At 35.1% G+C, this 18335-nt stretch overlaps 1 protein-coding gene across 3 annotated transcripts in view; it reads right to left on the minus strand.

The window, feature by feature from the left end:
• Positions 1 to 10160: 10160 nt before the first annotated feature.
• Positions 10161 to 18335, minus strand: part of ANP32E (acidic nuclear phosphoprotein 32 family member E) — a 12391-nt gene continuing 4216 nt past the window's right edge. Inside the window, exons 3-7 of one of the 3 annotated variants that reach the window (XM_011384685.2) lie at positions 18175 to 18297; positions 17274 to 17439; positions 16016 to 16188; positions 13040 to 13094; positions 10161 to 12506 (exon numbers count right to left, since the gene is read on the minus strand). In XM_011384685.2, the coding sequence (XP_011382987.1) occupies positions 12436 to 12506; positions 13040 to 13094; positions 16016 to 16188; positions 17274 to 17439; positions 18175 to 18297 (588 nt within the window). In that variant the 3' untranslated portion in view covers positions 10161 to 12435. Of the gene's footprint in view, positions 12507 to 13039; positions 13095 to 15964; positions 16189 to 17273; positions 17440 to 18174; positions 18298 to 18335 lie in introns of those variants that run through there. The other 2 variants (XM_023525728.1, XM_023525729.1) reach the window with 2 other exon arrangements.

An 18335-nucleotide genomic window follows, 5' to 3' on the forward strand; every position in this document is an offset into this window, starting at 1 on the left:
TGGTTGAGAAGCCCTATCTTAGCCTAAAGGTTGTCCAGAACATGCTCGTTAGTCCTGAAAATTATAAGCAAAAAACTCTTCTCTAGACTAATTCCTGTGAGAGGAGAATTTCATTTCTACATGAAAAATAAAAAATAGAGAATTAAGACTTTCAGCTCCCCATCCTCCCCAGATACCTGGCTAGTGGGAAATTCTTTACATCTATAATTTTCTGTTCCAGCTTTACTTCTTAAATATATTCTCTTCCTTTCCAAGGGCCCGGGAAACAAAGCTTGCACCTCTAGCAGAATGTAGGTGATATGGTAGGAAAATGTAGAGAGAACTATCAGTGTTTGTGCTGTGTTCTAGCAAAACTTAGAGGGTCAGCATGAACAATATGGGTAACCAAGAATCTGTACTGATCGTGAACATAATACAACAATTCTTATATCATAAGAAGTTTCAAATCTGGATTTTAGAAAGTTACATTAGGAGGGTTTATTCAGATCTGCTATGAATGATTATTCCTTATATAAATGCATTACGCCTATAATCCTGATTCTATAAATTTTAAAACCTACAAATGACTCAGGACTAGATATTTTAAAAATAAAAACGTAGCTTAGACTAGCATTGAATGTAACTTCCTCCCCTCATCAAATTTCTCACTTATTTGGTTTCACTAAAGAAATACACAAAAAATAAAAATAAATGAGAAATAAATAATTTTCATTCACTTACATGATTGAAAATGTATCACTTTCTCCTACACATTCAGAATTAATATTTTACTTAAAGAAATTGAAAGTATTCTAGCTCTACAAACTGTCAAGCTCTTATTGGCAGAATCTTGGAATGGAAATCCATTTAGCTGCACAGAGCAGTTTGTGATCACTCCCTGCCCTCTTAGAGTCTGCTGATTTACTGATTGTTTATATTGGTTTCATCCTAGCCTCTCTAATTAAATTCAATTACAAAGTCTTCTAATCATATAAAAAAGCAAGGCACAAACAGGTTTTAGGCTTTGATCTTTTAAGAGATATCCAAAGGATTTAGAATGTATGTTTAAAACTATAACATAGAAAAGTTCCATGACTCGAATCAAAGTAAAAAGCTAAAAGAAAACACAAAATCTGGAAAGATGTCAATTAGATTAGAGAGTAGAGATGTATGTGACCCAGTGATATTGTTTGAGAGTTATTTTGTGTAACTTTTTTCAGTTATATGAAAAGTCCAGGTTATTCTATAATATGCAATTATTTTAAAGCATCCAGAAACTTTTGGAAAAGCAATATTCTAGAAATTAGTTTATGTATTCATTGCTAATTTCATAGCACTTTAAACTCAGTGAAGGAAAATATTTCCTTAGGTTTTGATTTAAAGGAACTGGTAGGCAGAATAATTGCCTTATCCCTCCTCAGAAGTCCACGTCCTAATCCCCAGAACCTGTGAATATGTTACCTTACATGGCAAAAGAGATTCTGTAGATGTGATTAAATTAAGGATTTTCAGGCAGAAAGGTTATACTGTATTATCTGGCTGGGCCCAATACAATCACAAGGATCCTTATAAGCGAAGGAGGGAGACAGGAAAGTCAGAGGAGATGGGATGATGGAAGCAGAGGTCTGAGTGATGCAATGGCTGGCTTTAAAGGTGAAGGGGCTATAAGCTCAGGAATGTGGGTAGAGTCTAGAAGCTGGAAGAAGCAAGGAACAGATTCTCTGCTGGAGCCTCCAGGAAGAACACAGCCCTGCTGACCCCTTGATTTCAGCCACATAAGACCCATTTCAGACTACTGACCTCCAGAACTGTAAGAAAATTAATTTGTATTCTTTTAAGTGACTAAGTTTTTGGTAATTTGTTATAGCAGCAATAAGAAACTAATACAGGAATATTTCATTAATCTCTTAGTACTTTTAATATCCTGTTAAATCAGAATTTCAGCATTTGAATAATTATGTTTCATATTATTATCATGTTTGTGTTTTTAAAATGTGTGCTCTTTCTCTGACTGCTAAAAACTATCATGTTTTCATTAAAATATACTTACTATTTACCTTTAAGTAACATATCCCAAGATAAAATCTAAATTCTAACACACTACAGTGAGGAGCATCACTCTAGCATTGCAAGACAAATTTAGTGGACAGGATACATGCATTTAAGTATGTCTCAATAGCTACTTATATCATAAGAAATAAAATAACTCCAGTAGCCCAACCATACTGGCTGTTAAACAAATTGAAATTGGATTCAGAAAATAGAATCTGGCCTCAGAAGGCAAAAATTACAAAGTTAACAATGTGATTTTGATGTGACCCTTTCGCAGAAAGCTGAACTTTTTAGCAGTTGTTAATAGCAACAAATTAGGAGAGCTGAGCCTGATAAATTATGAAAAATGATTTTCAATATAGATGTATAGATATAAATAAACACGTGTGCATATTGTTTATATATGTATATGTAAATATGTATTGTTTACATATGTATATGTATATGTACATATTGTTTATATATGTATATGTAAATATGTACACACATGCACACATATTCTGTCCGTTGCAAGTGTCTGGGAGGACAACACTCCAACAACAATAAAGACACTTAGCACCCATTCTCAAGGACTCCTTGGAGAAATGGCTGGTTCTAAGAAAGTACAAGACAAGCCTGGAACATCCTGGTATTCCAGAAAGCAAGGGATTGTTTAAAGAATGATGGAGGCATGTCAAAAGGACACAGGAGCTTAGCTTGAAGGGTTCCAATGTGAAAATCAGAGAACATTTTGAACACCAAAATAAGGATACTAACTCATTGATTAAATAGGAAACTATGAGCTCATATAGATATTTAAAAAAAAAAACTGAAAGGTTTATGAGGAGTATGATCAAGGAAATACTTAATTGCAAAGAGAAGAAGACTAACTTTACAGTGGAGAATCTTGGAAGATACCACCTAAATCAGAGATCAAAGTAAACATCATCAGTAATGGGACAAATAGAAATTCTGTGCCACCTGATAAGATGCAACAAGAACACAACATCATTAATATAATATTGAATGTCAACTGCAATTTTAAAATATCCCCAAAAAGAACAGCATCCCTTCTACGATATTCCTCTCCAAAATGCATAACCCTAAAGCCTAATCATGAGGAAACAGCAGACAAATTAAATTAAGGGATATTCTATAAAATAAGCAGCCTAGAATTTTCAAGTGTCAAGGTCATAAAAGTTGAAGAAACACTGAGAAATTATTACAGACCAAAGGAGACTAAAGAGACATAACACAACTGGTCATGCAAAGCTGGATCCTTTTGCTGTAAAGAGCATTGTTGAGACAATTGGCAAAATTTGGTTGGAGTGTGAGAGTAAGACAGTATCAATGTATCAATTTAAAAGCCCTTATTTTTGATGGTGACATTTCGGTTATGCAGAAGAATGTCTTTGTTGGAAAGACACTAAAATATTTGAGGAGATTGGATATTACATGTGTAACTAAGTCTCAAATGGTTCAGGAAAAAAGTTTTTGCTACCATTCTTGCACGTTTTCTGTAGGCTTGTGATTTAAATTTAAAATATTTTTTAAAATGTAGTCACCTACTCAATGAGACCCTTACTAGCTACTCTAAAATGCTCATCCCAATGATATTTCATATTCTTTTTCCTGCTTTATGTTTTTTCCTTTGGCACAAACATTTTATTTATTTATCCAGTTTTTTTGTTTTGTCCAGGAGTATCTATAAGGGAAGGAATGTTCCTCTGTTTTATTCACTGCTGTGTTTCTGAGTGTTTAGAACATTGCCTGGAGCATCATAAGTGCTCAATAAATATTTAATGAATAAATGAATGGCTAAACCTATTAAATAAATAAATGTTTTAAGAAAGATAATAACCATTACAAAGACAGGTGAAGTAAAACTGTAACTCTCACCATCAGTGACAGCTTGTTAAAAGTCCTTTTGGAAAACAATTTGGCAATTAAGAGTCATAAAAGTTTTAATATCCTTTAACCTAGAAATGTCACTTCTAGGAATTTATTCTAAAGAACTATCCTAAAATATGGGAAAGCAATCATAGAGTCAAGCTGTTTACTGCAGTGTTATTTACATCAAAATAAAAAAAAAGAGAAAGAAATATACAAAAAACATTGGATAAATTATGCCATATCCACAGATTAAAATTCTATTTCCTTTGAAATTCCATGTTTTGAAATCCCATTTCATTTGAAATTCTAATAATGTAGGAAAATGCTTTTTTATATACTATTACAGGAAGAGAAAAAGATAAGCAGAATATGTATTTATAGCTATGATTACAACTAAATAAAAATATGCACTATAATAAGCAATTAATGTATTGTGGCAATTCTTAGTTGCTCTCTTTTCCAAATTGTTGGTAATATGGTTATAATTTATATTCTTGAAATACATTTATAATGAAAATATATTTTTTTAAACTCATCATAGATCAAATTAGCCAGATGTAGAAAGTAATTAACCATGAAACAAAGTAAAAAAGAAAAAAAATTAAAACCGATTTGAATCAAGTATGTTAGTAGAAGACAGTGGTTTACATGAAATCAAAAGAAGAATTTGGCAGTACTAGTCTAGTACTGCTGAGAAAGACGTGCTAAATACAACAAATACTAAAACCACTAAAAAGGTAGACTCTACTGTGGATCAGGGTAAGGTCATCATGCTTGCCAGGCCAATAAAATATTCCTCAAGACCATCTAGCACCCTCTGTTTTGATCCCACGCCCACCAAAGAGGCTTCTGATTAGTAACTTAGCCTCCCAGTTACTTTTTTCTAGGAAGGAAATATCCTCGACCTCCACGTGGCCACGAGTCCTTGAAATGTGGCTAATCTGAATTGAGATGTAAGCGCAAAATCTACCCCAGATTCCGAAGGCTTTGCATGAAAAAAAGTAAAATATCTCAGTAATAATTTTATATTGATTACATTTTTAAATTACATCATTTTTGAACTATTAGATTAAAAAATATATATTACTGAAATTAATTTTACCTTTTTTTTTAATATGGCTACTAGAAAATTTTAAATTACTTCTGTAGCTCAAATTTGTGGATAGTATTATTTATCTATTGGACAGCACTCATCTAGAATATTGAACGAGAATACTGCAGCCAATGTAAATATACAATTGACCTATAAACAAATAAGTTGAAACAGCTGTTTAGACAAGCACAAGTCTGTCCCTCAGAAACTGATCAACTCTGCACTGACGAAATCAAGCTCTGCTAAACAGAAGACCAGACCTTCACTGAAGTGAGCAAATCATGATTCTGGCATCCTCCAAGCTTCCTGGGCACAAGCTGTCAGCTTAGTCATTTCTCTTTACCTTCTATCATTTCTCTCTCAGCTCATAATCTGGTGTTTAGACTGTGTTCTTTGAGGGATAGGATGAGTATTATTAATCTTTGTTTTCCTTGCACTTAGGTGACTTAAACAAAGGTATTTAAAAGTCTCTTAAACAAACATTCTTCCACATTTTATGGTTTTGATCATAGCTATAGGCTTCCTTACCTTGAAAAGGATTTGTATATAACCTCTCCACTGGTGTCTTCTCCATCTGTTAATTGCAAATGACTCGCAAAGATTGAACACAGAAAAACCTGTAAAAAAGTAATTTAAAGTCATGTGGACTAAAAATAATGAAAAATATCTAATGTGAAAATTCATAACCATCATAGCGCACTGTATTTTGTTATGAAGGACAGAGACTTGGATCACAGAATTGATATTTCATCACTATGCAATGCCCTACATTATATTACCCCTTATTTATCCCTTAAGTCCAACAGCAACCTCAAGCCTAATATGGAATAGTGGTAGAAGGGAAAATAGATGACAGAAAAAGAAAAGGAGGTTTATCATGGGAACAGTATAATGCTTTGGCCTCATGACATAGACCAGATGGCAATAACCCTTTTCTCAGCAAGTAGCTCCTCAAAGTCCCACAGGTTGTAAAAACCAAATTCACTATCAACTTCTCCTGCTAATAATTATTTTTTAATACTGTGGCAGCATCAAAACAAAGACACATACGATCCTCAATATGTGATAAAAAACCTAAATATTTACTGTCAAAAGGAAAATCCTTTTCCGAGAAATGATATTATCCAACAGAAAACCCTGACTTCTTAAAATCCAGGTATGTTCTCGTCTCTTATTTTAGACGAAATAGATGGCCTTTGTTTTAACCAATTTTGTAGCTGTTTTCTAAAAGCCTTTGAAACTTTCTAAAAGCCCAAGAAACTACTAACATTCGTTTTACTAAAGTTATTCACAGTTGCTAATTCTATAGAAACATGAACCTATCCTTTAATATTGTTTTAAAAATCGTGTACACAAGAATTCAATGGTCTTCTCCACCTTCCGTGGCTCCAAAGAAACCTTTCTGATGTACAAGACAAACTGAGGCAAATATTTTCTAAAAGGCGACTGACTGACTGATTCCAGTAAAAAGTATAACATATGAGTTTCTCTTCGATAATTTGAGACACTTCTAACTACACTTCAGTTGCTCTAAAAGAAGAAAAAAAGTCCTAAACCTGCAAGTCGACCTTTACAAAATTTTCCCAATGGAACCATTCTTTCCTTCCAGCGGAGAGAAGAAAAAGGTCCTACAAATGTTAAAGCTCTTTATCATTTTACATGTAGGCTAGTGTGCAAAGTGGCCTCAGGCCAATCGCATTTCCACCTGACTGAAAAGTGACATAACACACGGCTGCTCATAGTTGCTAAATGGAATGCTTTTCATGAGTGTGGGACTAAGAATGAGAAAGAAGACAGACGCTCTGTAAATCGTTACGCGAGGGTTGTAAAACGTGTAAGAGCGAATGAAAATAAGGCAGGTCCCAGGGCCCTGACAGGCGAGCTCCAGCGCGCGGAAGCCGGGCGGAACGCGGGGAGGCGGAAAGCGGAGGGGGGATCGGGCGAACCTTCCACTGACGGTCGGCGCCTGAGCTCCGGCGCGACTCCGACCCTCGCCCCGCGCATGCGCAGCTTCAGTACTGAGCGTCGCGGGCGCGCGCCTGCCCTCGCTTATCTGGGAGCGGGGCAGGCGGGGCGGGGCCACGTGACAGGGAGCGCAGCTTTTCGGGCTCGATCCGAGGCGCTTCGGAAAGCGCCTTTGCAGAGCAATTCCAGGAGCCCCAGTTTGGCTGCAGGTCCGACCTCTTTCTAATCGCTTTGCTTCTCGACTCCGCTCTTAAATTTAAGAATCTGGTTTGGCAGAACTTTTTTGCCATACGTCCTCCCAGTCACGAGGGGACTTCCGGCCAAAATGGCGGCCTGAGCCAACAGCCTCTGAGGGGCTGGACAATTTGGCCAAGGTCACCTAGATAATTTTTTTTTTAATTAGGGTTCCATACGAAAGTGATTGGCGCTTTTCATGGCTGCAGTGTCATTTCTCCAGTCTGAATCCCTGTTGCTCTCCCCCCAGGACGTTCAAATCCTGTTCGAGGCTCCAGAATTATTGGAGCGCGCCCGGCCCTAAAAATAGTACCCTAGAAAAAGAAAAACCGCTTTATATCTCAGGGGTTGAGGGCTTGGGGCAATTAGGTAAATGTTTAAAGAGGCGAATGTCTCATAGGATGTGACACATAATTTACCTCAACATACCCCAGAAAAGCATTTCATTTCAGTTTAAGCATTTAAATAAAATCTCCAGATCTGTTTAAGCCTTGTATCAAGAACCTGAAGTAGTGACACTAGGATAAGATTACCTGCACGATGTTGCTGGTTCGCCCCAGAGGGGTGTGATGGGAAGAAAAGGCCCCGGAAAAACTCAGCCTTAAGGCTGGCATCCTTAAAGTGACAAGGGAATGGGGAAAAAGCAAAATGCATGAGGCTTAATTCTAGAGTTCCGATGCTTCGCGTACTGACGGCAACGGCGCGGGAACCTTGGCAGTGGGGAATCAAACAATACTGCAAAAAGATAAAATGCCAAACACGTCCAGAAAAAAAAAAAAAAGGAGGGAGGGAGAGAAAGAAAGAAAGAAAAGGAAAGAAGGAAGGAAGGGAAGGAAGGAAGAGAAAAGAAAGAAATTAATTTCCCTCCACATATCCTAATATAGATACCTAACACTGGGTAAAAACAAACAAAAAACTGTCACCTAAATCCTAGTCAGAAATTCTATTGACTTATTTCCTACAGTTATAAATCCTCAACGCGGCAGAAGTGAGTTTGTTCTTAACTCAGTCTTCTCAGGAAACCGGGGGGGGGGGGGGTGCGTGTGTGCGTGTGTGTGCGCGCGCGCGCGCAGCTAATAGCCCTGGACTTGCACTGGCTTCTCTGCCAGAGTTGCGCTGGGATGGTAATTGCCGCTTCTCTCGCAGACTCTCGTTTCCTCTGGTGCTGCTGTCATTGGTTCTTAAGTTTAGTTGCTTCAACTGCAGTTCCTCCCATTACAGTTAACAGATTTCTTCTACCGATCCCAGCTGTCTATATAAATGACGTTAAGCGCCAATGAACACACCGTTGCAGTGTCCTGGGTGCCAAGAGGACCCTGGGAGAAAATGCTTCCAGGTGGAGAAACCCGGTAGCCTCTGTGAGCTAATTCTGGGGCTGTGGAGTGAGTCTACCCAACAACAGTCACCATTAAAGTGGAGGGCACAGGTCGTGGCCTTCATCAGCAAGATGGTGCAGTCTGAGTACTTAATAGGAGAATCAGAGAAATAGAGGTGTCTTTACAGTGCCAAAGTAACTTTTTGAACAACTAGAGTACTGTTTTCGCCAGCGTTGTGTACCTATTTAGTGGCCTTTGTCAGTATTGACCAGTAACGTGGATGCGTCCATTTCATAAGTAACCAGGGGCAAATGATGCCTTAAAATTTAAATTATTTGTCAATAGTCATAATATTGAAAAAGTCATGCTTCCAATTCTTTCTTAATCAGAATTGCTTTTGCATGGTAGCTCTGCTTCAGGGTCTTATCACCCCCCAAAGTGGCTAGATTTGTATGAAATAATAGTATTTCACCAGTATGCCAAGTCTTTTTAAAGATTCTCCTGAAGATCAATTCATTTTATAATTTCCATTTTGTGGTATAACCTGTTCTCCTTCAAGTTACAGCTATCCAATAGACTAGTAGTAACACAAGTAGCTGCCTGGGGCCAAATTACTCAAGCCAAGATCTCAAATCTTAGGCTGATTAGTACATGAAAAAGGAATGCAGTAGTAGAATGCTATTATTAAGCAACAGCTGCAGAATATCATTGCATACAGTTCTAGGAACAACAGAGGGGAAATTTTCAGCAACTGGGATAAATGTCATCTGTTCCAAAGCCTCTCTTTAAAATACAGAACAAGGAATAACCATGCTTAAAGTGTTTTTGAATTAGTCTCTCATAGAATTACTTCATTAACACCTCCACCAAAACCTTTTAGTGCATTTCTACCGTCTTGAACCAAGAGGGGAAAGGCTTTGAATTTTTTAAAGATGTAAAACAAAAAATATCCTACTAATTTCAATAAACAATTCCTACAGTTGAAATATACTTCAATATTTTCCATCTCAGAACAGAATTCCCTAATTAAAATACTTTTCAATATTAAACTGTAAAGCGACCACAAAAATATTACTTAACATACTTGTGCCTTGACTTGTTAAAATACATTCCAGAGTTGTCTATAAATGAAACATTTTAAAAACCATTTATCACAAGAAAACCAAAAGAGAGCACAAAAAAATATTTTTTGATTCAGGTTTGATTTACTCAAGGTAAACATGCAAGAATTATGTATGTTTGTATTTACGTTATCTAAGAATTCTGAAGATAAACACAGTATAAAAACTCTGGATTAATTTTAGAAAATTATTGATGTACAATAGGTTTATAATCACTTTAGTTGACTATAGATGTTACTTCGACTATAGGTAATGATTACTTCAAATCTAAATACAAAAAGTGTTGGCTCGATTTGGAACTCCAAAAGGAAAATTAAAGAAATCCAGAATTTTTCTGCTTAGAAAGTTAAATAGGCAGATGAGTTAAACTTTTTAAAATTGTAATGTCTCATATCACATCCAAGTGTTTAAATGAGTTAACGTTCAAGCTGTTTGTTTTTAAAAAGGCTTTCACAAAAAAATAAAAAGACCTTCGGAGCCCCTAATGGTGGTGTTCAGAAAAGTGAATGTCATACACTGAAACTAATCATTAACAACAAATCTTCAATTTATTTGAAGCAATTCGGTTTCAAAAACTTTAAGTTACAGCAGTCACAGAAAAAAACAGGGAACAGTCAGAAACAATAAAAGAATAATCAGGAGTACTGCATTTTTTTGTTTGTTTGTTTTTAACACTGTCATGGCTTTATTCAAAACACAGTTGCACAGAAGTATTAACTTCAAAGTTTTTTAAGGAGAGTTTTGAGGATTTTAACACACTATATACATACTGCCATACAAAGAGCATTAAAATAGGACCAAAAACTTCTACAAAATATAAAACCCACCCTTACTTATTTGCATGAAAATACCACCCACAAAGCTAAATAAGTCTTAAAAAGTTATTTGGAGGCTCTACGTGTGTTTTCAAACCAAAGAACTCTAATTTTGATTGCACAATAAGATGATTGATAAGAAAGTCAATATATAGATTTAATTTTAAAAATAAGTATTTTATAATCTGGCATACAATGTGACAAAAATTCTTCAGGACCAAAACAGGGCATTTCAATTTTCAAAAAGGAATAAAGTATTAGCCTTTTGGAGATTGCAATCCTACCCCAACCCACCCCACCCCCACTAAACTTATCCCAAGAGTTTTATGTCGGTTGTGCAACTTTTTTAGTTTATCCACAAATAACTTTCTAATTTTCACTTTAAAACCCCAAGTCACACATTTTTAAACTAAAAAATTACTATACTCAGTAATTTAAATGTGTTCAAAGTGTAGAAGTGTAACTTCAATTAATTTGCTGACACTAATTTAAGAAACACATATTCAAAACAAAGTGGGAAAAAAATTTAGAGCCAAGATTAAAAAAGCAATTGCCTAGAACATGGAGCCTCTACAACAAAAATGGAGATGTACTTGTCTACTCATATTATATTTAGTAGCCATATAAGGAAACACACACTCATACTTATCCCAAATATTTTTCTATTTTTAATGGACATCCACTTGAAAACAAGTCTTAATTTTAATATGGATTTAGTTTCAAATATTTCTCCAACTGCCTGATATAGTCCAATCGAATGCTATATCTGGTAATGCTATAAAACTAGGAGGAATAATTAAAGGTTCTATTCAGAAAAACTAGAAATACTTTGCAGAGTGGTATCTAAATCATTTGGGAAGCTAATTTAAAATTTTGACTTGAATGTCTCATTAATTATCAACAAGCAATTGCTCTGACTTTTAAGGAATACTATTGCTGCTTCCAAAAACTTTAAGTTACAGCAGTCACAGAAAAAGACACTCTGCTTCTTTTCTATCTTCATCCTACTAATACAGTCTATACATCTTGTCAACCAAGGAAGATTTACAATAAGCAGAGTCTGTTACATAAAACTGTATTGATAATATTCATATCTCAGAAAATCCTCAGTTTCTTTGACTTAGCTTCTTTAAAACTGAGATAAGTCTAAAAAAGGTGATTGAGGTATAAGACTAAAGGTTTTCCTGGGTATCCATAAGTTTCCCAACTTTTTTTTGAGATAGAGGGAGGAGAGTGAAACAAGAAAGGAAAGTGATCATAAAAGGATTGCTGAGAAGAAAATGAAAAATGCATATTTAAAACAAAAAACAAACAACCGTCAGCATGTCATGATCTTCAGCTTGAAGAACAAAGGGCTCACCTGCAAGTCTCTAAACTTACTATAAGCATTTTTTCCTTCAAAAATAAAACCTTATTAATCACCCAGCTTAAAAGTTTCAGAAACCTAATGACTAGAACCTTTACTATTCTGCTCCTACTTTCCAAGCTACTCGTGCGACAAGCACTCAAAAATCTTCAAACTAAAGATCTTTGGGTCACTGCTAAAAAAATGACAAACTTATCATTCAAGAGACTATTTTCATTTCATATTCCAGCTGACTGTTATTTTGGTTAATTCATAAATAACTTTAAAACCTTATGAATAAAATGCACCATACTACACCTGTGTAAAAGCGATTATGTTTTAATTATGGGCTAAAATGACTAATACAGTGAGCTTGTATTAGAAAAATTAAGATTCTAAATAAACTGCTATGGAGTTTCACAATGGGGGGGTCAATGAAAAATTTTCTCTACATACAATATGATCATTAACAGACTAGTAAATCTTATTTGGAATGATAAGGCAAAAATAGTAAAACCACACTTTTCCTATAAAAAGTTACACATTATCTTCTGTAGGGATAGCTATTGTACATGAAGAAACAAAGAAGATGTGACCACTCTATTGCACACCCAGGAAATAGGGATTCTGGTCTCAGAATGATCTAGTCATCTTCTTCCTCTCCATCATCTTCAGCATCTCGTTTCCTTTTCTCCCCTCGAAGACCTTCTTCTTCTGAAAGAGTAAAAAGAAAAGTATAAAATACTTAATTTTAATGAATAAACATTTGTTAATTTACAAAGTTTTGACTCTATCTTAGTGAAAAGTTAATGACAAAAAATATCTTTCCTCTCTGAAATTCTTTCAACTTCAGTGTATTGAACAGACTTAGAAATCCATAAATAATGACAGCTTGCTATGCACCCTTGTGGCCAAATCACAAAGTACGGATCCAGAAACTAAGGGCTTGACATTAACAGAATTATTAGTAAATTTTAAAATTTATATTGAAAGACCTAGATAAAGAGTACCAGAGAACAAATCTAAAAAGGGCAATCATTATCCAGAGTGCAACTGTTCTCTGATAGAGAAGGCTTAACTCTCTCTAAAATGGAAGACCCTGAAAAAATAATAAGTTGAGCTCAAAGATCCATTACCTCTTCTTTCCTATTTTGAAAATAAATGTTATAAGCTGTTTTTTTTTTTTAATGGACTTAATGAATACCCTGGGAAAATTGCCCTTCGTTTTCATAGCTAATATAACTCACCTTCTTCTTCTTCTTCTTCCCCTTCTTCAACATAGTCATCATCATCTTCTTCATCCTTGAAATTCAAATATTTAGTTTGAGAATAAATAAGCCATGATACAGATTTTTCACTGTTTAATAATAATACAGCCCAACAAGAACAAAAAAAACTATACTTTTCCCATCTTTTAATAACCTGTCTAACTTATATATGTCCTTTTCAAAAAGCCAACTAAATCTAGTTTCTTTATGAAAATAAGTTTATTGCTCCTTAAAAATACTTTAATTGGCAAATATAAAGAACTGCTAAGTAGTTAGGAAGAATTTGGACAACCCACCCTTTCCACAGTATCCACAGCCCCATTTGTATCCAGTAATACTTAAAAGAACCTAATTTTCCAGCATTTAGCTAACAGCAAACACTGTAAAGCATTCCATGCCAGAACACCATGAAGCTACTGGGAACAGGAGGAATAGGTGGGGTAGCAAACAGTACACAAAGGAACCACAATAAAAATTAGGAGAACCCGCAGCCTTAAACTAAAGAAAAGAAAGGAAGAGAAGAGGGGAGAAGAGAGAGCAGTGAAGGAGAGGGGAGAGGAGGGGAAGAGAAAGTAAAGGAGGAAAGGAGAAAGAAAAAGAGAGAAAAAATCATTTTAAATATCTTAAATCTGCAAGGAAAGATAAAAAAGGAAATGTAAATATATATAATATTTTTAAAAAGACTTGAGATACTAATCACATTTATTCATTCCTTGATAATTTAGAAAATCCCAAGTCTAAAAAGTGAATTACTTCTTTGGATTTTGTTTGAAACAAAATAGATTAGTTAGTTCATGTTTTTAAGTCTTTTTTTTTTTTAAATATCATCTGTTAGACCGCCAGAGAGTTGCTCTTAAAGACTCCCATCTTTTCCTAATTAAAAAATGTTTCTTCATTTGTACTTAAGAGCACCATAATTCCCAACTCTTCTAAAGTTTCCTTCCCTATTTTTCATGAACTGTACTATACCTACACGAAGTCCTTTGTACATATTAATTCCTTACCTCTGAAGAGCAGTTGAAGTAGAAATAAGACTCAAACAAAGAATAGCTAACCGAATACCATTTCTATTTCCTTCTAATTTCTTTTTAAATCTCAACAGTTTCTGAAGCTTCTGCTGGCTCTTAGTTTCTAAAAACAAGATTTCATTTTATACATCCAAACTATTTCGTAATGCCTGAAATAGTACCCTGCTACCTGGGTACTATACTGACTTAATGTTGTATGTATTATCTCAGGGATTTTTGCTCCATACGTGACCATGTCATTTTTAGTTAATATTTTCTAATGTTCAATGGAATGATAAACATAAACATTTGCAGTTAGCTGAAGGTCATTTTTCAATTACTTAGTACTATTTAGACCTAAGAGGAATTATTAGCATAGAAAGTAAAAAGCCAAAGGCAAAATAAATAAATCCCTTATTTTACCAAATAAATTAAAATTTAGGGGAAAAATATTCAAGTTGTATGTTGATGTAAATGGAACAGGTTACCCTTCTCTACGAGTACTTAAAATACTTAAAGTTCTATTCTGCATCACTGTATAGCTCCTAACTCACTACAGCCCCAAACAAGTTTGAGTCGTATTTTTTTCCACACAAGCTTTATATTTAAAATGATATCAGAGAAAAATGATCATTAATCAGTGATATCACCTATATACCCAATGTAAAAGTTATTAGGGAAACAGATGATAATACTAACAATTTTGAGTCTAAATAAGAGATGTCATTTTTAATAATAAAAAAATTATTTTAAATTATGAATTTTGAAAACAAGACAACGATTTAACATTAGGAGAAAATAACTTATCTAAAGATAACTCCCGGGAGCTAAAGATCATTTGCTCAAGTCATGTGACATTTCCCATGAGCCCACTGTGTCCCAGTCAATGTGCCAGACGCTGAGCTACAAAGGCGACTGGCCTGCCCCTTAAGGAGCTCACCATCTGGCCCAATAAATACGTATTTATAAAAGTGCCTACAGGTAACAGAAGCCTAATCTAGGTTTGAAGGTAACAGATAAAGGAGTGACTGTATGAAAATTATAGAGAGCTTCAACAATGAGGCAACTCCAGAGTTGACTTTTTAAATATAAAAGTTCACGAGGCGTGATTTGGGTGGCGATCATACAAGGATACCCATATGTAAAACTTCATGGACGTGTACATAAAATCTGTGCACTTTACATGTTTTATATATTTATGTTTACCTCAGAAAAAAGAAAGTTCATCACAGGGCATGAGTACAAATTCATTTCAGATAAACAATGTATTACATATTGTTTATATTAATAGAAAACTCATATACAGACAGAAAGGCAAAAAAATAGCTTCGTGTGATGATTTAACTTGGCGTAGAGGGAGATAAAGCCAGAGAATAAAGGACCTTGCATGTCTCAGTGGCAATAGGAAAGCATTAAACGGTCCCAAGGTGGTGAGTGATATGATCACATTCGCAGTCAGACCGCGCAGACAGCACCACAAAGGATACACCTGAGTGGTGACACTGCATTCAGGGAGGGCGCTGAGAAAGCCACTACAGACGCAAAGCAAGAACTCTTTAGGGGTAAGACTTTCCTGAGTGCGTACAATGTGCCAGCAACTAGATAGGACTTTGTTAAATACTTAAAACGATATTATGAAGTTGGTACAATCTCAGTGTTATATGTGCAGAAAAGCTCAGGAACATTTGTAAAACGTTTCTACCAGACCATGTCCCTGACAGCAGAGTGGATCCGAGAGACATCTGGGAGGTAAAATCAGTAGGTGTCTATAACTATTGGATACAGTGTGAACTGGGGGAGGGGGGGTAGCGAGAAAAAAAGACAAGTCAGACACATGCACCTCATTAAGTTAGAAATAACTCAGATTTCTACACAACGTACTTTTTATAGTACTTAACTCTGTGCCTAAATAGTTAATTTTCAGGTCATGTAAGAAGGGTCTGTTCACCTGAATTTCTTCTTTCATTAAGTAAGAGAGGCCCACTTCCTCTTCTCCCTCTCCCAGTTCTGAGCCCGGTTCGTCTTCATCATCATCGTCCTCTTCCTCTTCCTCCTCTTCCTCAAATCCTTCAGGTGGACCAGCTTCATCTTCCTCTTCATCTTCATCGTCTTCATCTCCATCTTTAAAAATATTTTAAAAGATGAGCAAATGGCTGGACAAGTGTTTCTTTATGATATGTTGATCCTTTTAACCGTTGCCCACAATCACTTCAATCTCTTAAGCCAATGGGTGGGAAGTATCTCAGGGTGATTTTATTTTTAAGCATGTCCCTTTTAGGACATCCATATTTTCTATTTGAGAAATATGGTTTCTAAATTGTGAAATTTTTCCAAAGTATAGATCTTATTCAAAACAAAGTTTTTTACTTTGTGAACACTTTAAAACCTGCTTGTTAATCATTCCATCACTTTATAACATTGTCTATCCATCAAATTCTTTTCCAATAGTAACAAAGTATCTCATTACTAATAACAGCTACTTTGTCATCTGATCTATTAATTACCCATTCACTCAAAAATGTATATTCACCATCTAATTCTAGAACATTTCCATCACCCTCCAAAGAAACCCAAATCTATCAGCAGTCCCTCACCATTCTCCCTCCCCCAGCCCTGGCAACCACTAATCTACTTTCTGTCTCTGTGAATCTGCCTACTCTGGACATTTCATGTAAATAGAGTCACACGCCTTTTGTGTCTTTTAACTCAGTAGAATGTTTTCAAGGTTCACTCATATTATATCATGTGTCAGAACTTCATTCATTTTTATGGCCGAATTATATTCCATTGTATGGATATGTCACATTTTGTTTATCCATTTATCAACTGATGGACACTTAAGTTGTTTCTACTTTGTGGCTATTATAGATATAATACTGTGATGAATTTTTTTTTAAGTACTATTTTAAAAGTTGCAAAGTAAACTTAAAAAATAAAGAAATGTTGCCACTTAAACAGGTGGTGAATATACAAGTTTATACAGATATAAAATTTCATGAAGCTTGATATAATAATCATTAAATTCTCCCAAAGATATCAAAAATCTGAAAGAAGAAATACAGGACTAGAACTGTAAGTTTTTAAATTTTTCTTGTCTTACTAACATCTTTTTTTTTCTATGCCTAAATATCCATGCCCAATCTAATCTGCGTGGCCAGAGCAGAGGTTATAATTGTGACACGTTTACGAGTATTAAGAACGATTACCCTCATCATCCTCCTCTTCCGAGTCTGGTGCTTCGTTATCATCCTGATCAAATCCATCTAAGTATGTGATTTGCTGCAGCAGTTCAAAAATACTCTCTCTATAATCTTCCAGGTTTGTGATCTCACAGTTAAACAAGTCAAGACTTTTCAAATTTTTAAGATTTTGCTGGAAAAGTAAAAAGTTAAAACTTACGTTCGAGCTTTAAAATATCAAGTTATTTCTTTTTAATTCATGAACCAGAATATACATACTTGAATGATTTTTGGATTTTTAGAATTTTATGATGGAGGGTTATTATATCAAGCACAGTCATTCCCTTAACAAGGCCCTGGCATGGAAACTCCAGGAGTAGGAACTGTGTTTTATTCACAACTATGTCTCCAGCACTTGGCTAGTGCTCTACTTATGGCAGGCATGCAATAGATTTTGTTGACTGAATTTGTGCATAAATAGGCAACAAAAACAACATATTTAGTTTAAATCCACAGTCAAGCTTACTTTCAACAATTTCAACCTCTTCCCAAGCTTTTTAAAAATCAGAGCAACAATTTTCAGAGTTTTACTTCATCTCCTTTTCCTGATACTAGGTAACAAAGGAGCAAATAATGAAATCGCTCAGAAAAAAACTAATCAAGAAGGGAAACAGAATTTAAGAAAATACTAGAACTTTTCAAACCAGATATTCCACTCCTGATGTTGATGATACAAAAAATTTCTCATCAGTTTAAAATTTTATCTGAATGTTGTACTCCAAAGGAAAAGAAAGCAATAACCATCTAGATCACAACATATAAGAAATTCAGAAGTTTCAAAAGACTGAAATAGAAATAGGATAAAATAAGGAAATCTCAGAAAATTCAACCAAAAAAAGCAAGTCCAGAGACAAACCTTTCCACTTACCAGAGCTTCTACTGTACTGAGATCTTTGATTTTGTTTCCACTCAGATTGAGGTAGGTGAGATTTGGACATTTCTCTGCCAGGACTTCCAAGCCTCCAGAAATTATATTGTCACTGAGTTCCAACTATATATTCAACATGAGGATAAAACCAAGAATGGGAA

This window comes from Pteropus vampyrus, unplaced genomic scaffold (assembly GCF_000151845.1).
Source record: "Pteropus vampyrus isolate Shadow unplaced genomic scaffold, Pvam_2.0 Scaffold617, whole genome shotgun sequence".
In the NCBI taxonomy this organism is placed as follows: Eukaryota; Metazoa; Chordata; class Mammalia; order Chiroptera; family Pteropodidae; genus Pteropus; species Pteropus vampyrus.